At 48.6% G+C, this 18,687-nt stretch overlaps 1 protein-coding gene across 2 annotated transcripts in view; it reads left to right on the top strand.

The window, feature by feature from the left end:
- Positions 1–18,687, top strand: part of atrx (ATRX chromatin remodeler) — a 43,663-nt gene that overhangs the window by 23,373 nt on the left and 1,603 nt on the right. For both annotated transcript variants that reach the window (XM_064328308.1, XM_064328309.1), the window contains exons 23-33: positions 680–810; positions 1,186–1,280; positions 1,523–1,659; positions 2,047–2,200; positions 2,397–2,497; positions 4,006–4,114; positions 5,165–5,342; positions 5,671–5,865; positions 13,237–13,386; positions 17,456–17,569; positions 18,162–18,257. In XM_064328308.1, the coding sequence (XP_064184378.1) occupies positions 680–810; positions 1,186–1,280; positions 1,523–1,659; positions 2,047–2,200; positions 2,397–2,497; positions 4,006–4,114; positions 5,165–5,342; positions 5,671–5,865; positions 13,237–13,386; positions 17,456–17,569; positions 18,162–18,257 (1,460 nt within the window). The remainder of the gene's footprint in view (positions 1–679; positions 811–1,185; positions 1,281–1,522; positions 1,660–2,046; positions 2,201–2,396; positions 2,498–4,005; positions 4,115–5,164; positions 5,343–5,670; positions 5,866–13,236; positions 13,387–17,455; positions 17,570–18,161; positions 18,258–18,687) is intronic.

The raw sequence follows: 18,687 nt of genomic DNA, 5'->3' as shown, positions 1-18,687 counted from the left end.
TTGCACAGACATTGTTCAGCTTTTTCAACCGTGCGGGGCGGGCCCCATGTCCTTTTTTGACCAGTCACTTTTGGCGGGAGTGTTCAGTCTGGTTGTGAGGGAGGCTTTCCCTCTTGTCTAGCCGTGTAAGTGACCACGACTATAAAGACTGCAGGTGTTTGCCTGCGCACGGCAGACCACCAACCACTGTGGTTAGACTGCTGAACAGACGCTGGGATATTCCCAACCCCACACTTGGGGTTAAAGTGAAGTCAAAGTGCATAGCGACCATGCATAGGAACGAATGACTTGACATCTGAAGGAATCTTGTTTGTGGACTGGTTGTCCTGAAAGATCACACAAAACTGACTGAAAGACTTGTGACTGCGCAAAAGACAAACACGTGTATGTGTATGCACAAGAAAAGAACACAACGTGTCTTAACTTGTCTTCTTCACGCAGTGCGGAATGAACGTAGGTTTCTCTTGTAATGGAGGTAAAGTATGTGGCATTGGCAATCAGCTGATAAAGCATACACAGCGAACGATCGGCAGATTGGCCGTAACATGGTGTCGCCTTGCCCATGTGAACGGAGACGGACTGGCAGTTGCTTTGGAAAGCTTGTAGTGCGGTCATCAGGTGCGGCCGTACCAGTCTGTTTGGAGAGTTACCGTGGAGACTAACCCCGGTCTCCGGGCAGGTGTGGGATCCGCCTTGGAGGGCGGGCGAGGCCGGGCCGGTACCAAGCTGTTCCAAGATTTCCAGATGCTCAGCAGGATCTGGACCCATCCGTGGTGTCTTCAGCTGGACTACATCAGCAAGGAAAACAAGGTTAGACACCCCAGCCGCCCCTCCCCCCCCTCCCCCTCTCCCTGCAAAGCGGCGGAGGGCGGGAGTTTCCCCTGCACTCATCACATTTCTGAGGCCTGACGGAGTGATGAGAGGCACGCAGCCTGCCCTGTCACAGTCTCCCTCGTTGCCATGCCGACAGTCAGGCCCGGCTGCTTGCGCGATTGGCAGGTGTGAACCTCGTTCCAAGGGTTCCGAATGTACAGGTGGCACCTTTTCACTTTGCAGATTTTTTTTTCCTGTCTTGTTGTTCATACCTGCTACCCCCTCCCCCCGCCTCGTGCCTAACACACTGTGTGAACCCGCAGCCGGCTGGCGTGTCACCGCGGCTGTAACGCGATGTGCTGTTTATCGCAGGGCTACTTTGACGAGGACAGCTTGGACGAATTCATAGCGTCGGAAACGGAGGAGTCCTCCATGAGTTTATCCTCCGAGGACGAGAAGGTCAAAAGGTACGCGTCGGACTCCTGGCTAACCTTTTCCTGTCTTAGCGCGGTAGAGTTTTAAATGTCTTCAGACAGTCCTGTGCGCTCCCGACAGCGATCTGCAGGTAAATGCTTTTACAGAAGAGAGAAAGGGGGTCCCAGGCCAGACTGCCAGTGTTTGTCAGCATTTCCTCCTGGGACTCGCGAGCCTTTTCGTTGTCTTGGGAGTTTTCCTGGAGTCAGCACTCCCTTCTTTCTGCTCCGAATAGAAAGAAAAAGAGCGGGAAAGGAAAGAAGGCTGGCAGCGAGTCCGACAGCGACGAGCTGGAAGTGATCAAAGAGTGGAACACCAGCTCCCGGGGGGGAAACCCAGAGGGACGAAACAGGGCCGAGCCCGTCGAGGAAGGTAGGATAATCCCCCATAATGGCACAACGCTGAGCTCTGTCTCCTGGACACCGCAATCGGGGTCTACACCAGAATGTATATCTGAGCATGCCACTTCTACATTGTGCTTCCAGCAAAGTTAGTTACTGAACATGCTCAGTCAACACACTGTATGAACTCCCGCATCACTTCCACTGGAGGTTTGAGCCATTTGTAAATGGTTAACAGCTAACTAGTTGCGCATCTCTTAATTCTGAAGTATTACCCTTTGCCATAGAAGGAAATGTAACTGGGTGCATAAGATCTGTCTGGGCGCTCAAGTGCTGAGTGTCTGAAGAAGAAAGAATGCAGCAAGTTTCACATTTTTAATTCCCACCCTTCCCCAACTTGTGCTCTTGATTTCCACAGTGAAACCGTCCTCCAGTTCGGCTCCTGGCAGCCCCTCCCCTGACTGGCACAAGGAGTTTGTCACTGAAGCGGATGCTGAAATTCTGGAACACTCTGGAAAGATGGTGCTACTGTTTGAGATCCTCCGGATGGCAGAGGAAGTCGGAGACAAAGTGTAAGTGTTTTACCTTTAAAAGTGGTCGGGCGTGAAGTTTCAGTTCATGATTTTATCCTGTTATTTACTTCCCTGTGAGCATGTCTGTCTGTCTCTCTGTCTGTCTTTCTTGTGCCTGTCACCTGTTTTTGCCCATGATGTACAAAGGTAATTACATGACCCGATTGACCAGTTTTCCTGTGCCATATATTTCCAGGCTTGTGTTCAGCCAGTCTCTGATTTCGCTTGACCTCATTGAGGACTTTCTGGAGCTTGCTGGAAGATCCAAAGAAGATGATAAACCTTCACCCTATAAAGGTTAGCCTCCCTTTCTGAGTGCCAGTCCACTCCTGTCCTGCAATGCAAGCCAATCGACGGCTGCTCCTGGAAACGCCGCGGTCCTCTTCAGACGGCGGTGCCAGCAGCGGATTGCATAACGAGCGTCTGCCGGGTGACCTCCTGATCCTCCCGATCTTTTCGCTGCCTCCTGACACCGCTCCTTTCGTCACCCGAGCGGAACTGGTACTGTTTTAGCTGAGTCACGCGTCACCTGGGAGTGACTCTGCTCCACCTCAGATTTTAAAGTAACAGTGCGGGAGTTCTGCTGCACTGTGAATTGTGTGGGTGTTGTGTGTGTGTGTGTGTGTGTGTTGACAACCACTGACAATACATTTGGTATAACGTTCCCTGGGTTGTACATAATGAGCACCAAGGTTCCAATGATGTATGAAATGAGAGCATATCATTTATGTGTACATCTGAAAGTTATATTTGTGGCGAAATGTTTTTTTTTTTTCTGTCCAAATGGTTTTTAGAACTCTCAAATGTGCATTTGTCTTGATCATGAGGGGTTTATGCACTGCAACGCACTACAATATCCATCTCTATGTAGATCTTGCTGACACAGTCTGACCACATCCTGCATTGACATTCTCAGTCACCTGAGGAAGAGTTGCTCTTCTGTTTTTCCTTACGTATAGCACTAATGCACAAGCATCACGGTCATCGAATGTGCGCTTTTTACCACAATTTTCAACCCTGTTTTCTGATGTCTTTCCCGTAGATCTAAATTCAGATGTCACTTTAGTCATTGTTCATATTGAAGCACTAGCCAGTTGAGCCGTCTTTGTGACTGAAGCTCCTGCCATCCCTGCCCCAGTAATGAGCACTCTTTCAAAGTCTCTTTCCTCTTGCCATTTTGGTCCAAAATTAAGGTCAGCTGGGCCTGCTCAACATTTCTGCACATGCCCCAGGGCTTGATGTTAATTGCTTAATGGTATCATGCAGTACACCTGTATGGAAGCATCTGCATTTGTTATGTTTCTCCTCTCATTTATTCAGGTTTTTCCTTTAATTTGTCACCCGTCTATATGTGCATACTTGCGTGTTCACAAACACACCCACCCAAGCTGCCTCCAGTGTATGGTCATGGTCTTAATTAAGCTCAACCAGCTGTTCTTGCTTTTATTTTGAAAATGTTTATGCCGTGACCTTTCTTTCCTTGCACTAATTCTCCTCAGAAATGTTTGCTTAAGGGTTTGCGATCGTAATGAAAAGATCACAGGCCTGTAATTGGAAACATGCTGGAAACGCCGGCCATAAACACCAAACGGGGGAGCTGTGATATTACATGCCGACCGACAGGAACCGACGGGGCTTATGTTCTTAACACTTTTTAACTGTTAGCTGCGAGTCCCCGTTCAGCCGGTCGACCCCCGGTTCAGACCACGAGTTCAGGAATAACATCAAAAGCGTTTCCGTTGTTTTTTTGTCCGTGGGAAAACCCCTTTGTGATTTCCCCCCCCCCCCCCCCTTCTTTCTCTCAGGTGAGGGAAAATGGTTCAGAAACATTGACTACTACCGCCTAGACGGGTCAACGAACGCTTTGGCGAGGAAAAAGTGGGCTGAAGACTTCAACGACACAAGCAATGTCCGGTAAAACCTCCCCCTTGTCTTCCAAAAGCTACCTTCTAATATGGCTGGTCCTTCTCTGACCGTTATGGTGTAATGGGTATCAGCATTTTCTTAAAGAAGAAACATTTGGCTTGTAAACCCCACTGTTGCAAATTTGTGCAATAACTAAAAGCGTGTGGTTTCTGTAGACTCTCTGAGCTCATAGTGGTGGTTCGCTGCAGGTCTTGACAGCTTTTCATTGTATGCAGACAGCCTTTACATGCAGTCGTATGGAGTAGATTACTAGCGGCAGCCATGTAACTCCCTCCTGCCTCAAAGCTAAGTTGGACGGAGCTCAGTTCCTGTAGCACTTGGCTTGGAGACCTCCCACAAAAAAAATGGTTGCTGCTCGAGGTTGTGTTGGTGAGCCAGTAGGTGGTTGTTTTCCTAATAGACAAAATGGAATAGAATGTACCAGTGCAGTTATTGGCGGTTAGTGTACTGTGCTGTAGGAGATTAGGTGCTGATTTACTGTGGTAATTTTGCTGAGGCACTTAACAGGTTTGAGGGTTACCCTCTTGTCCTGATGAAAGTCTCTCTGACCTCTTTGATCTCATTTTGTCCTTGTTAAACTGGACTAAGTACATCTTTTCAAACCAGCCTTCCATTTCAGCTTATCCATGGGTTGGCATTTCAGTCAGTGGATGCCTTTCAGCACCCCTGCGGTACTGATAAGTTATATAATTTATGAAAGGACATAAATGAAAGATTTTTGTTTTATTTGATCACCAACGTTGCACAGGAACCTTCTTCTTATTCTTTTTCTTCTTCTTCTTTAATTTTAAAGGAACTCTTAGACAGCTTTTGTGCAGCAGTCCTGAGAAGCATGGCACCCTCAAGATTCTTAAAGAAAATTCAAAATGAAAATGCATGAATTGTGGAAAAGACAATTGACTTCACTATATTTGTCAGTGAAAGATGTTTTGTAACTGAATGTAATGAAGTCCTTTTGTTGTAATTTTCCCCTCAATTTATTATTGCATTGTTCTCTCTCTTTCTGTTTCTCCATCCTTCCCTCCCTCTGCTCCCCAGGGGTCGTTTGTTCCTCATCTCCACAAGAGCCGGGTCCCTTGGGATCAACCTGGTAGCGGCAAACAGGGTCATTATATTCGATGCTTCCTGGAACCCCTCCTATGACATTCAGAGTATCTTCAGGGTGTATCGCTTCGGCCAGATCAAGACTGTGTTCGTCTACAGATTTCTGGCTCAGGTAAATTACATGGTATTGAGGTTCCCTTGTGCTAATGAAATTAAGGTATATTTCTGCTTACCCGGAGAACTATCTGTTCATCCAGATAGTTGCACTGAGATTTGACAAGTATTCTGGATAGTCCACTGCAGCTCACCTTGATACAACCTCAACAGACCCATATTTTTGTGCCCATCAATGCATCAGAAATTTTAATCTGAAAAACTCAACAGCACCATCTCTTTGGAATAAGATATGGCATAACCTTAAAAATGTAATGAAAATGAGAAAATGAATGAGCTGTTCAAGTGAATGGACTGCTTGTGCGGTGGCGGCTTTGTCTTTGCAGGGTACCATGGAGGAGAAGATCTACGACCGGCAGGTGGCGAAACAGTCCCTCTCCTCTCGAGTGGTGGACCAGCAGCAGATCGAGCGGCATTTCACCATGAACGAGCTGACTGAGCTGTACGCGTTTGAGCCCGACCAGGTGGACGATCCCAACTCCGAGAAGAAGAGCAAGAGGGCCACGCCCATGCTTCCCAAGGTGACTACACTTCCCACAGTGCATCCCTGTTGTTTGGATGCTTGAAGCTTCTCTTGGAAGTTAGCTGTGTTTTTTTTTTTTTAAAGACCATAAAACAGACTGGTGTCGCTGAATTTCTGTAGCGAGTGATTAATTGTTTATTCGTGGCTGCTGGAGGCCTCTGACTATTTCTTCATTTCTTATTGCATTTCCATGGTCTCTGGGATTTGCTGGCACTCTGAGAACTGGCATCTGGGGCAGTTGGGTCGGGCTTATTGCGCAGATAGCATGTCAACGGACTCATGATAATATAAATATTGTGAACGATGCTTTATTTACATCTGCGTGTTTTCGATTAAGCATCTGTTACCAGTATTTTCCATAACAAACATGAAATTTGTAATGACTTGTAGGGCCCATCGATATTCCAGTTTTTTTATTTAAACATTTGAATATGAAATGTACGGATTGCTGAATATGATTGATTTATTTATATTTAAGCGACTAAAAAGGAGTCTCAATTTTAATGGGGAACAACACACTTTGTTTTGTGGGGCCAAATTATGGTTGCTTGATTTCTCATTAATTGGAACATTGCTTAACAATGTGCATTATGGGAAAAAATCTAATTCTCCGAGCTTATTACTACAGTATTTGAGCTATAAATAATTGTTTTTAGAGAATGAATCTCAACTCAATACTCAGAGGAATTAGAATAATCCAAACTGCAATGAACATTTCAGAAAAAAACCATTTGCATAAGAATGAGAAAATGAGAAAGTATTACGTTCAAAAGATGTTGTGTTTGGTTGAAAGACCAAACACAATGTTTTTCTTGTTGACACAATTTTATTTAATAGTCCACATGCCCATCATGACCCAGGGCAAGGAGCACATTTTATGGGCTACCTGATAGTTTTTGATTTCAGATATGTCATATATATTCATAAACTATGTATGTGTATGAAACGTCTTATAATATTGGAGCAGCGGTGGACCCTAGTATCCAGCTTTTAGATATCAGCAAAAGGCATGACCTTTTAAAAACAACATAATTGGGCTGTAAAAATAATTTGTATCCCCCCCTCCGAGGAACAGGACAAAGAACTGACTTTTTTCAGGGGAAGTATACTGTCAGCTTGGTGTACAAAGAGTGGAAAGCAGACAAGCTTCTCACTACTGCTAGTCCTGTGAAAATGGGCGGTCCCAAAGCCTCCCAGCACTCAGTTATGGTCGTATTTACCCTGCTTCTATGAATTCACTGAACATGTTTACAGTTTGCCTTCCCTGCACCCTCTCCCCACCCCCCCCCATCTCCTGGCAGATAATCACATCGGTTTAATTTCTGTAGCCGTTTACTCGATGTAACAGATTTGTCGATTTTGTAATTTAGCAGTGTGTAACCGAAAGACGCTGGACAAACGCGCCCCTGTGCCGGTCCCTCTTCCCGGTTAAATCTCAAACCGTGAAGTTAATTTGGCAGCACGATAATTGTTTCACGCCTCCGTCTCCAGTCCGGCCTCCGGGGGGCACTGGCGAGCAGCGTCTCCCGGTTCGCTGCTCCAGCTGGGCGCAGGTGCTCCGTCGCCGGAGCGAGCCCCTGAGGTTTTTACGGGCGGGCGGAAAGCCCTGAGAGCGTGCGTCCAACCGCACGCAGCTGGGGAGCGGATTCCTGCGCTCGCTCTGATTTACCGCGGTGTTTACGCTCCGGCCCCGACGCCGCGCCCCCGCCGGAGCTGCCCGCTAAACGCCTCCGCCATTATCTCCTCTGGCTGCCATTTAGCCTTCCCTGCACCCTCTCCCCCCAAACCCCCCCCCACCCACCCACCCCCAATCTCCTGGCGGATAATCACTCTCCTCTTCAGGCTGTTATTCCCCTTTACCTCGCGCTCAGGGGTCAGCGAGTCCAGGCCCGAGCGGTTTTTTGTTTTTGTCCATGTGTGTTTACCGCGGGGTGCCAAGCAAGCTGTTGTGAATGGAATTTGGAATGCGATGGCGGGAATACCCCGGAGGTGCGCTCTGCAGCGGGGCGGTTCGGTCTCCCTCCGCTGCTTTCAGCGTCCTCTCCGTGGCCCCCTTGAACCTCGCTGAAGCGGTTACTTTTTTTTGTGTGATTGATCGCCGTTCTGTCCCGATTCGGGGTGGTAGATTGGCTTTTTTTTTTCTATCACTATTTCAGAGCTAATGTAGGTCATACATTTTGTATTTCAGTGACTGTGTAGAGTATGTACAGTTTTGATTGATCGAGGCTGTTCTAGCCTTTCAAAAAATGTTCAAAAACATTCTTTAGCCGTATCCATGACCTCTCCTACCCTTACAAGTCTTGTACAGTAAATGGACTAGTTCAGAGAAAATTCACACCTCAGAAAGCTTGCGGTAAAACACAGGACTCGTTACAGTCAAATATTTATTGAATCTGTCACGGCTAACTTGTGCTCAAAGCATTTCAACTCTTAACTCTTCTGCCCGTTTTTTATTTCGATTTTTTTCCTTACGTGAATCTGTGAAATGCTCGCAAACTGGAGATAATCACAGGGCGTTTAGAGCGGGTTAGTGTTAGCCATCAATGCCATCCAATTAAATGACATTTCCCAAGTGAATATAATGTGTCCCAAGAATAAGGACCTATTGTATTCAAGCATTCTTACATTCATCCTTACTGTAGCTTTTGATGGCGGGCACGGCGTGAGCCCAGGGAGGGGTTAAAGGTCAGCCCGGCTCCTCCGAGTCCATCTGGGTGGGAAAAATGTGCCCCAGTAATCAGTGTGTACAGATTTGTCCCTGTAATGGTAATGGGATTACGCAGTCACAGAAGAGCTCTGTCTGATCTCCTTTAATGGCTGCCTCCCTGCTCACACTGAACAGCCTCTTTCCTGCCTGCCACTCTTCTCCTGAATTTCATTCCTGGTGGATTCTGGGAAGAGTACCCCCCCCCCCGCCTCCCCCCGGCCACACCTGACCTCTGCTTGAGAGCCGAATTCCCTGAAGCAGCCTCCCGTTCCCCCCTCCTTTCACCCAAACAAACCCGCCGCGAAGAAACATCACGGAGGGCCATCTGTTAAAATGATTCACCGCTTCGTCTCTGAAGTTTCAAAGGAGCTCTGGAAAGAAAAAAAAGAAAAGAGATATATATATATATATATATATATTATTTTTACCTGATGAGCCGTCATTATTTAAAGCCCTCTGAAATGCCTTTACGGTCCCGGGAGAATCTAATTGGACAGGAAGGAGCGCGGCGCGCCTCCATAATGACAGAGCGGGGCGGTGGGGTGTGGGGCCGGAGCACCGCGGCCGGAGGCCCTGCAGGTGGCTCGTCACGGGCCAGAGGACCCGGTCTGCAGGCCGGCACTTGTCACGGGACGCGCAGGAGCTGGAAGCGGGGCCAATACCCGGCGTTTTGATTGGTGGGGAAACGGCTAGCCGCTGAGCGTCAGGGTTCAGCGCAGCAGCGTTTGCTGTCAGCAGTCGGGGCATAAAAATGGGTGCTGTAGTTTTCATATTTGGGAGGGACAACCCATGTGAAATGTCCACAATGGTTGAATCATTGAGTTGTAAACATAATGACTTATTGATGCCATACGTTTTGAGGACTAGGAACCTCTTTTCAAAGAATCGTATTGGACACCGAGGTTAAAAAAAGTTTTTGAACAGTTACAAAGAACAAGCTTTACTTGGCAAGGAGCATTTGCTAGGCTCTAACATTTTTTCGTAGGAGCACATGTGCTCCCAAGTTGAAAAATTTATGAGCACGCTAACGCATCCAAATTAGTCGACGTGCTACAAAATTTATTTTTCCCATTAGCACATGCTCCTAAAATGGCCGCTCTGCAGATGGCCGGTGCGACGAGCCCGTTTGCCCCCGAGTGGCCCGTGCGACCTCTCACCCGGGTCTCTGTCATCACGCTCTTAACGACGCTGGAAACGCGCTGTCACGCAGGGTCCGGCGCGGAACACAACGGCCCGGCCCCCCCGTCGTCCAGGAAACGCGCCGTCACACCGCGTCCGGCGCGGAACACCGGCTCTGGAACCCCGTCGTCCGGGAAACGCGCTGTGAGGCGCTCTGTCGAACGCGAAGCGCTGGGCCTGGGAAAGTGTTTACAATAAGGGCAGGAAGGTTGTGTGTATAATCTGCGTGCAGCTGTACGCGGTTTTAACTGGCCGAGGTTAGGTATTGCAAATATCTGCCCCCCCCCCCACCCCCCCTGCATTCCTCCTGCCATCATCCCTACGGTTGCTATGGCTAACACACCTGCCCATCACACACGGTTTTTGGCAGGGTCTGAATTTTGGGAAAGGCCCAGGTTTTGCTGGGAGCACCTGCGTGTGCGTTGTTTGTGTATGTGTGTGTCTGTGTGGGTGTGTTTGTGTGTGTGCGCATCTGTGTGTGTGCGCATGCGAACGTATGTATTTCACCCCGTCATCTCTTACTAATATTTAGCTCCTGCGATTTACTGTTATTTGAGAGTTGGCTTTAATAACTCATCCGCTCTGCGCAGCGCATAGTTCAGGGTTTTTGTTCGTCTTTGTCTCTTAGAGATGGTTGAAACAACATTTTAGGGAGGAACAAAAAGTAAGGAATGAGGAAAATGTGCCTCAAAAATATGACTATGGCTTTTAAAAACGCTATTTTTACGTGGAATGTGTGTTGTATTTATTGTGAAATGCTTGTCAGAAAATAGCAGTCGGTGTGAGACTCTGTGTTCCCCTGCAGCAGTGCGGCTGACCTGAGAGACCCATTGTTGCCGGGCCTCTGCCAGCGCCGCCGCTCTCCGCTCTCTCTGAGGCGGGGTGCTTGCTCCGTTAATAGATCGTTTGGATGCCCTCTGTTTAATTAAGCGCGAGCGGCACACAAACGTGACGCGCGGAATGAGGATGAGAGATTAGCGGGTTCTCAGCCCCCCCCCCCCCCCGGCCCGGAGCGCCTGGCGCTGATTCGCTCCCGCCGCCGGCGGGATTTTTCCAGCGGCCTCTCCTCTTGTGAGCAGCGGCTCTTCGGGGGGAGTGCACTTTGACTCCTGGGAAAAAAGGCTGTGGGTGCTCGCTGTCCCTCCAGCGCGCGGCACCAGCGCCGGTGTGAGCGCTGTAAGAGTCTCCATGTTGGCAGCGTGTCTCCCGCACCCCGTCCTCCTTTTCTGTAGCAGTTGAGTGCTGTGGGAGAACCATTGGGCTGAAGAGGAAAAGGTTATAAAGTTTGTGAGGCATGTTTGGGTTTTTTTGTGGGGGGGGGGGGGGCGGTGTTCACCTGGGGCCCCCCGACCTGCTTGCTCCTCTTCCTTTCTCCGTTTCTCACTCGGGTCACTGAACCCCCCCTGCCCACCCAGCCTGGGTCCCCCAGCTCTTAAACCCGGAGAGCAGAGAGCAGATAGTGTTCCCTCCTGCCATATTGCCGTTCGGCGGGGCCGGCTGACGGTCCTGGAGCGGCTGAGGGCTCCTGTTACCGTCGGCGGGCCGCCGGAGGTGCACGTGCTCCCCGCCCGTCGGCCGCCAGACCCGGACCACCCTGGGAGCCGCGGCAGGGAGATTAATTAGGATCTCTCTGTGCTCCCCCTTCTTTCCTTTTTTTTTTCGCGGGACCCTCTCCTCTGTCATTTGACCACCGGCCCCCAAACCCCCCGGGCGCTGCGTGACCCATTTTAAGAGCGCGGTGCGAGAGACCGCTCTCTCAGATAAGGCGCAGATGCTGGGCTCAGGTTCGAGTCCTGCTTTTTTAAAACAGGACGGTCCTTCAGACGCATTTACGAGGAGGTGTAAGCAGCGGCGCACTGATCAAAGTGCCTGGGTCCTGATTAAAGAGCAGTCGCGCTGTTCTTAGAGCAAGGAACGGCGCATAATGGCTTTTTAAAAAATTGGCCATGTGGTGTAAACACTATTTTTTTTCTTTTTTGGGGGGGAGGGGGGGGGGAGGTTTGGGGGAGGGTGGGTTGGGTGCGGGGGGCTGGTTTTATGTGCACTTTTCCTGGATGTGCAGACTGGCAGATGTTCCCATCTGAATGCTGTTTTCTCTGAACGGCGTTTCCTTGGCCCGTGCGCAGCGCGGCTGCCTCGGCCGGCCCAACGGCCCTTTTAAGTTTTAATTAGCGAGCGTCTATAATTTCGGCCCGGCGAAGGGGTGGGCCGCGCCCCGGCCGTGATTGAACCCCGCGCCGCCACATGTTTTTATTTTCCAGCCGTCGAATCCGGTTACTCAGAAGGCCTGGATACCGCGGGGATCTGCTGTCCTGCACTTCATTACCGCCCCTCTCGTAGTCCCGCAAGCACGACTCTGTTATTGTTACCTGTCTCTGCCACGTTATCTTTCTTGTGTTTTGTTCTCCCAAAAATAGAGCCCGATCCGGTTAATTCGCGGTCCTCCTGCGCGGGGAAGGATCTGGTTTCCCACAGTCGGGTCCCGTGTTTATGTTCTGCTCATTTGAACCTGGTGCGAAGCAAAGTTTTGTAATCAATCCTTAATTTTCTAGCCTTTTTTTCCCCCTCCCCATTTTTAGCTTTTGACAACGTTTATGATGAGTTTAGTTTTTTGCCGATGAAGTCACTGTCACCGCTCAGTCGGAGAGATCAGACGGGCGCGAGGCTGCGGCGCTGAAGACGTGCGCGCGGAGCGTAGCCGCGCGGCGGCGTCCTTTCCGGATTGCGGAGGTCCGTTTAACGTAAAGGCAGGACAAAGAAAAGCAAACATGTGCCGCGCAGAGTAATTCGAACCACGTTTGCGCGGGCCAGCCGGGTCTGTCCGGCCCGGGGATTGCGTCTTATCCAGGTATTGTTTTCCATAACAGTGTTGTCATGGAAACCAGAGTTGCGTGAAGGTCTCTGAAACCCCCATACCCCCCCACCCCCCTCCCGGAATCCCCCTGAAACATGCATGTCCACTTTCGGGCGCGGGGATAGCGGCTGGGTAGCGTTCGGGCTTTCTGAGCACAGACCAGCTGCTGCTTTGCTATTAGTCATTTTCTGATGGGATTAAGGGAATTTATTTTTGCACTTTTTTGTTTTTGATTAGTTTAAACAAACAACGGCTGGGGTTAGAGTTTCAGTTTCTGCTCTCTGGGGTTCGTTTGTGGGGGTTGGGGTTTGGGAGGGGGGGGGGTCAGCTTAAGTGCTATAGTAGCATACCTTTTACCAGTTGCTCCATTGCTAAGATCCTTGTGGGCAGAAGTTATTCCTGAGGTCTGTTGACAGAATCTTGTTCGCCCAATTAGTCCGTGTGAGGTTCAGACCGAGCCCGTGCGGCCGCCTGCGGGCCGCGTAATTGGCTGTGGCGTCATCCAGGAAGGGAGGCTTTGCCGTTGTCTGGGCGACCAGGTCTGCCTGCTCGTGCCGCGTGTGATACCGCGCTCCCCCCCCCACAAAAGTGTGCCGTAACCCATGTCCCCCGCTTTCCCTCTCCCGCAGGACCCCTTCCTGGCCGAGCTGCTGCAGAGCTTTAAGGAGCAAATCGTGGGGTACCACGAGCACGACTCCCTCCTGGACCACAAAGAGGAGGAGGCCCTGAGTGAGGAGGACCGCAAGGCCGCCTGGGACGAGTACGAGGCCGAGAAGAAGGTTTGTTCCCTAACCCTAACCCGCTGGACCGTGGGCGATGCGACCCGGCGCGGTCAGAACATCAGCGTATCGCTGCCTGTTGCAAGAGCTCTAGCGCTCAGACTGTCCCCTTATCCACCCTAGAGTCAGAACCTTTTGCTCTGTAGGGCTCAGGTCAGTCTGGCGTATTTAACTGAGTGCACCGGGTGGTTTTCCCCTCACCCTCCCTGTGCGCTAAGCGCTGTTTTCGCCGGGCTGCGTAACTGCGTGCGTGAGTTCATTCCCTCAGCGATAAATTATACGAGGTTCGACATCAACAGAAAGGTGAGAGGAGTGCAGGGAGAAGGTAACGTTCAGCATGACGCCACGCTTCTGCAGCTCTGTTTGCAGACAGCTCCGCTGGAATGCGGTTGTGCTGCGTCGGGTCAGCCAGCTTCGACTCCCTGTTCTGCCTGCGCTCACCTCTGCGCTGCGTAATGTGTATAATTACACCTGCACGGGCGTGGCTCTGACTTCCACTGCCAGTGGAGTTTGCGGAGTTACACCTCCCTGTTCATCACGGGGGATGCAGAATGGACTTTTATCATTAAAATCTCAATATTCAGACATTTGAATGCAGTTCTGGAGCCTTCTGAACCCTGGCCTTGAAGGAGTTTAATGACCTGTCCACTAAGGAAGTCGCATGCTTCCATGCAAAGCCTTTTTTATAACAGATAACGCTAGCATTCTAGTAAACTAGGAAGTGAACTGGAGCGCTGAGTTGGAATTTGGTGCAAATGGAGGCCTCTGAAAACTTAGCACTAGGCCAGCCGTATGTCTGTCTGTAGTTGAGTGTCCATTTATAATCCTTGGTAATGAACCGTTACTTTGATTGCTTTTGAATTTGGTGATAGATCACAGTTGCCTGCTTTCTTTAAAATTTCATCGACTAAATTCTGGAAGTGCTGCCTGTACCTTTGGTGCTGCAGCGTTAACTTGGCATAAGGGCTCATTCTCCACAAATCTGTTGTGCTCTCTCATTGGCTCAGCTGTTAGAATAAGTTTTCTGACAGCCAACCAAGACTTTGCGTGTAGAACCTAACTCGCACGGCAGACCAGGCAGGTTTTCCTTGCCAACTGCCTGGGTGCTGGTAGTCATCCCTGTACGCTTTGGGCTTTAAAGGGAACGCCGTGCTTATAGATGTCAGCCGTCCAGCCTTAAACAAATTGTCCATTACCATTAGCCCTGTAGAAATTTATGTCCGTTTCGTGAATAAACTATTTATTTCAGAAATAAACTCGTCTCGGGCGCAGCCAGAAGGTTCCGTGAACGGAAAGCTCCATCAATTTTTCAAACTTGGTAAATCGGTACCAAAAACTCCTGCCAGAACTCTGTCAAGAGCTCCTTGTTGGAGCCCTTTATTCCCGGCCCAAGTGCAGAGAATGGAACGACTGCTTTTCAGCTTATGAACTCATCTCCCCAGAGGAACTCCGGCGATTAAAAGTGTGATTTTACTTCTGTCAGTTTCTGCTGCAGGAAGGTTTGGAGGAGAGAGAGAGCGGGCGGGCGGGGCAGACAGGGCGAGGCGAGGCTCTGTGGTCACCCCCTTACTCACTGGACCCCTGTGAACCACACTCGGGATTCCTACTTTTGTGTCCAGATTACTGGGGGGGAGTAGGGGTGTGGGGTGTATGGGGGGTGCAGGGTATGGGTCCTGCCCCCCAAGCCCAACATGTCATCGGCTAATTAATGGAGTTTATTTGGAGAGGAATTACTGGTTGCAGCGTGGGACCCAGGCTCCGCAGTCCACAGGGGCAGTGTAATCCTAGAGTCTGCTCGCTGTTGTAATTCACTTTAATGATTATTATTTTTCCAACCTCTTGTTCTGCTCTCGGGCCTCTCCTCTGATCTTAAGCTCCTTTTTCCTCCTCTTTCTTCTGTTTGAAAGGGAACAGAATTGCTTTATTGTGGAGCAACAATATTTCGGTTTTACAATGGCCTCTTTCTACCCTTGCCACTTTTTTTTTTTCTTTTTCGTGTACTGGCCCCGTAGGCAGCGCCACTATGAAGTCTCAATCTGAAAGGGCGATGAGAACACTGGCCTGCTTAAAGCTTGAACCAAAAAAAAAAAATTATACACCATTTCTTTAATGAGTATTATTTATTAATGAGAGATAGGAAAGATGATGAAATGATTTCTCAATAAAATTTGTGCTTATTGATACTATGTTTCTGGGGAAAAACAGTTCAAAAAGGTTGTTGAAGGAGGTCAGGCTACAGTGTCATTGCAAGAAATAAAGTGCTCAGAGGGAAATTTCATGGATTTAGGAGGTGTTCTTAGTCTTTATCCAGTAATATTAGTTAACTTGAATGCCCCAGGAACACAGTTGGAGAAACCATTTCACACTCCATACCAGATGAATTTGTGATCTCAAAATAGGAAGTGCAAAAAAAAAAACTTGGTTTGGTCCAGCCAGGTTGGATTTTAATAAGGATTCATAAAAGTAACTTCACTTGAACTGCAAGGTATGTGAATCCTTGACAGAGCCATTAAATTAGGTACAAAGAGTTTGTTGGCATGAGCATGAGCTTTGCTGTTTCTCTCTAGCCTCTTTAGTGTACTTCATGGGTCCCCAGTGAGGCTACAGCTTTGTCTCCCATTACATTAGAATACATGTAGCTGCAAGAGGCAGTTGCAGGATTTAAGCCCATACAGGCTTGAAGGATGTCAAGCATGCAAGAGATTTTAGAATATTAAAGCAACGTAACATGCGGGAATATAACAATGCAGATTATACAGAAACAAGATTCATGTTTCCCGTTTAACACTGAAAAACAGTGGATGTCTGTTGGAAGTTGGTTTTTGGTTGGAGAACCAAAAGGGCTTATTTTAGAACAATAACCACGTGGTAAATCAGTCAAAGTTTTCTGAGAATTGGATAAATGGTCAACAAGTTATAGGCTAACTGTTAATGTGACAGTCTACACCTAATCTGAAATTAATTTGCTCACAGCTCCCATAGTTAACCAGTACAGGTGGTTCATTGTTAACATGTACGGTTAGGTACACTAATGCTATATACCATGTTAGGTTGTAAGTCTAGCAAAAAATGAACAAAGCCTTTACGTTAAAGTGTTTTACATATTAGGCAGATTAACAAACATTTCATATATGCAAATTAGCAACAACAAAAAAATCCAGTATGGCAGTCTTTCATGATCTTTGGCATGCATGTACAGGTGCTTCCAGGAAATACTCACACTAAGTCTGGTGTGAATTGGACAAAGGTTGTGGGAGTTACGACCTTTAACGCCAGTAAAATGTAGAACTTTAATTGTAGCGTCTACATCTGGCCGATTAAGGTGATATTTCATGGGACTTCTATTTCACACATTTGTAATGACTGTGCCAGGTTTCAGGTCTACACAATTTACCATTTCAGGGGAAATGGGGCAAATGTACAGAAAAAAAATAATTTGATAAAGCCAGTTTGAAAACATTAGGGATTTAGACCTGTGTATTTCGGATTTATGACCTGTGTATACCCCTAATTACGCTGCTCACCTCCCTTGGCCAAGTGTCGGACACAGGACGCTGCTGGTGCAGTTTTATAACCTGTTATCACACCCACACATGCACACAGGAAGGCTGCATCGGGGTCTAGTATACGTTGCGAGCAAGCACAGCCATCCCGCTGACCTTTCCAGGGAGAGCGTTTTGTGTTTACCGAAGGTAAACAGATGAAACCGTGGGAGGAACATTACGGCAGGGTTGCCAGGCGGCCGAGGGCTTGTGTATCCAAAAGCCAAATTCTGATACTGCGGCGTACTCCTAGCCCCAGCCTCCTGAACGTAAAATATTATACACAGACTTGAGCTAAAGGAATCGTTTGGTTTCCTTTGCGTTGTGTCTTTAGCGGGTGCAATTAATCCAAGGGTTCCTTGTCTAGTCGTGCGAGATGCGCCTATTAATAACTCCCGTTTGAAACTGGAAAATGTAAATGCAGGTGTTAGGAATGTTCACTGGGGGAAAGTGCCTGTCTGGAGCACTCTTGTGCGATTGCCCTCCTCATCGTAACTGGGGGGGTGGGGACTTGTTTTGTGTTCCAGGGTTTGTCAATGAAGACGAACCAGCCGAACTACGCTCATATGGGATTGGCCGCCAACTCTTATATGCCCTTTAACATAGCCGCCCTGGCCGCCATGAGTAACCAGCAGCTGGAGGTAAGCAATAAGCGGCGTGTTCATGCCCCACACATTCCAAAGCTCCATGGCTAATCCTGACTTGCGTCTGTGGCTGCACCATTTGTTTCTCAATTGGCAGTTGGCACTTCTATACTTAAATTTTAAAACGCACATACCGCCATAAATACCCACAGGCACATGCATATACAAATATGTGCACGTTTATGTATCTGCTCATAGATTTATTCAGATGTAGGGTAAGGGTGAACTGTAGGCATATTATTGTAAAGAGGAAAGAGATGGGACATTTTTGTTTCTGTCACAAAGATGTTTTCGGCTTCTGACATAGTCAAATGTCTGTACTTTCATCAAACTTTACACAGGGTTTTTCCTTGATTTAATTTTCATTTTGCAGTGTCTGAGGTCAAGGTCACTAAGGATCCTGTTTAGTTTTGCAATTTCCAATTAATCTCTGATTTAGCCTCTTGTACATGTATTGTAGTCTGTCTTTATGCAAATTTTTTTCTCAGGTCAAATATGAGTGTCGCTGAGGCTCCTGATAATTTTATGGTTTGCATTTTTCAAATTCACAACGCTTGTTTTTTTTCCCATTTCCAATTCTGAATGACAGGACCTGCTAAACCAAGGCCGGCAGAAGGTGCTGGAAGCCTCGAATGCCATGCAGACCCTCCCAAGAGAGTCCCTGGAGGACACCATCGCTCGAATGGTGAGTGACAGAGAGAGTGTTGCTCTGGCCTTATTCTTGAGGGAGACACACGTGTGGACTGAGGTCCAGAGGGGCAGGGAAGAACAAGAGGTTGTGACTAAGCAGAGCATGAAGGGAGATGAAGGGAGACTCGCAGCTTGAGTGAGAGGTGGGGGATGGCTGATGGGGGACAGACCACAGGCTGGAGAGTGAAGGGTGAGAGGTGATGGGGCAGAGCTGAGTGGATCACTTACAGAGAGCGAGCAGAGCAGGGCAGGTGAAGATTGAGAGAGGTCTGGGGCAGGCCGGTGCCAGAGCGTTGACACGGCAGTGCGTAATTGGCGTTTCGCAGACGGGTGTCAGGGTGTGGCACAGGTTTAGCAGCAGGTGTGCAAGTTGTACCACGTAGCAGGTGTGGTACATATAAACACCAGGGTGTAACGTGGTGTAC

This window comes from Anguilla rostrata, chromosome 3, assembly GCF_018555375.3.
Source record: "Anguilla rostrata isolate EN2019 chromosome 3, ASM1855537v3, whole genome shotgun sequence".
NCBI classification, from domain to species: Eukaryota; Metazoa; Chordata; class Actinopteri; order Anguilliformes; family Anguillidae; genus Anguilla; species Anguilla rostrata.
Note: the sequence above shows the minus strand (reverse complement) of the source record. Positions and strands in the feature narration are given on the sequence as shown.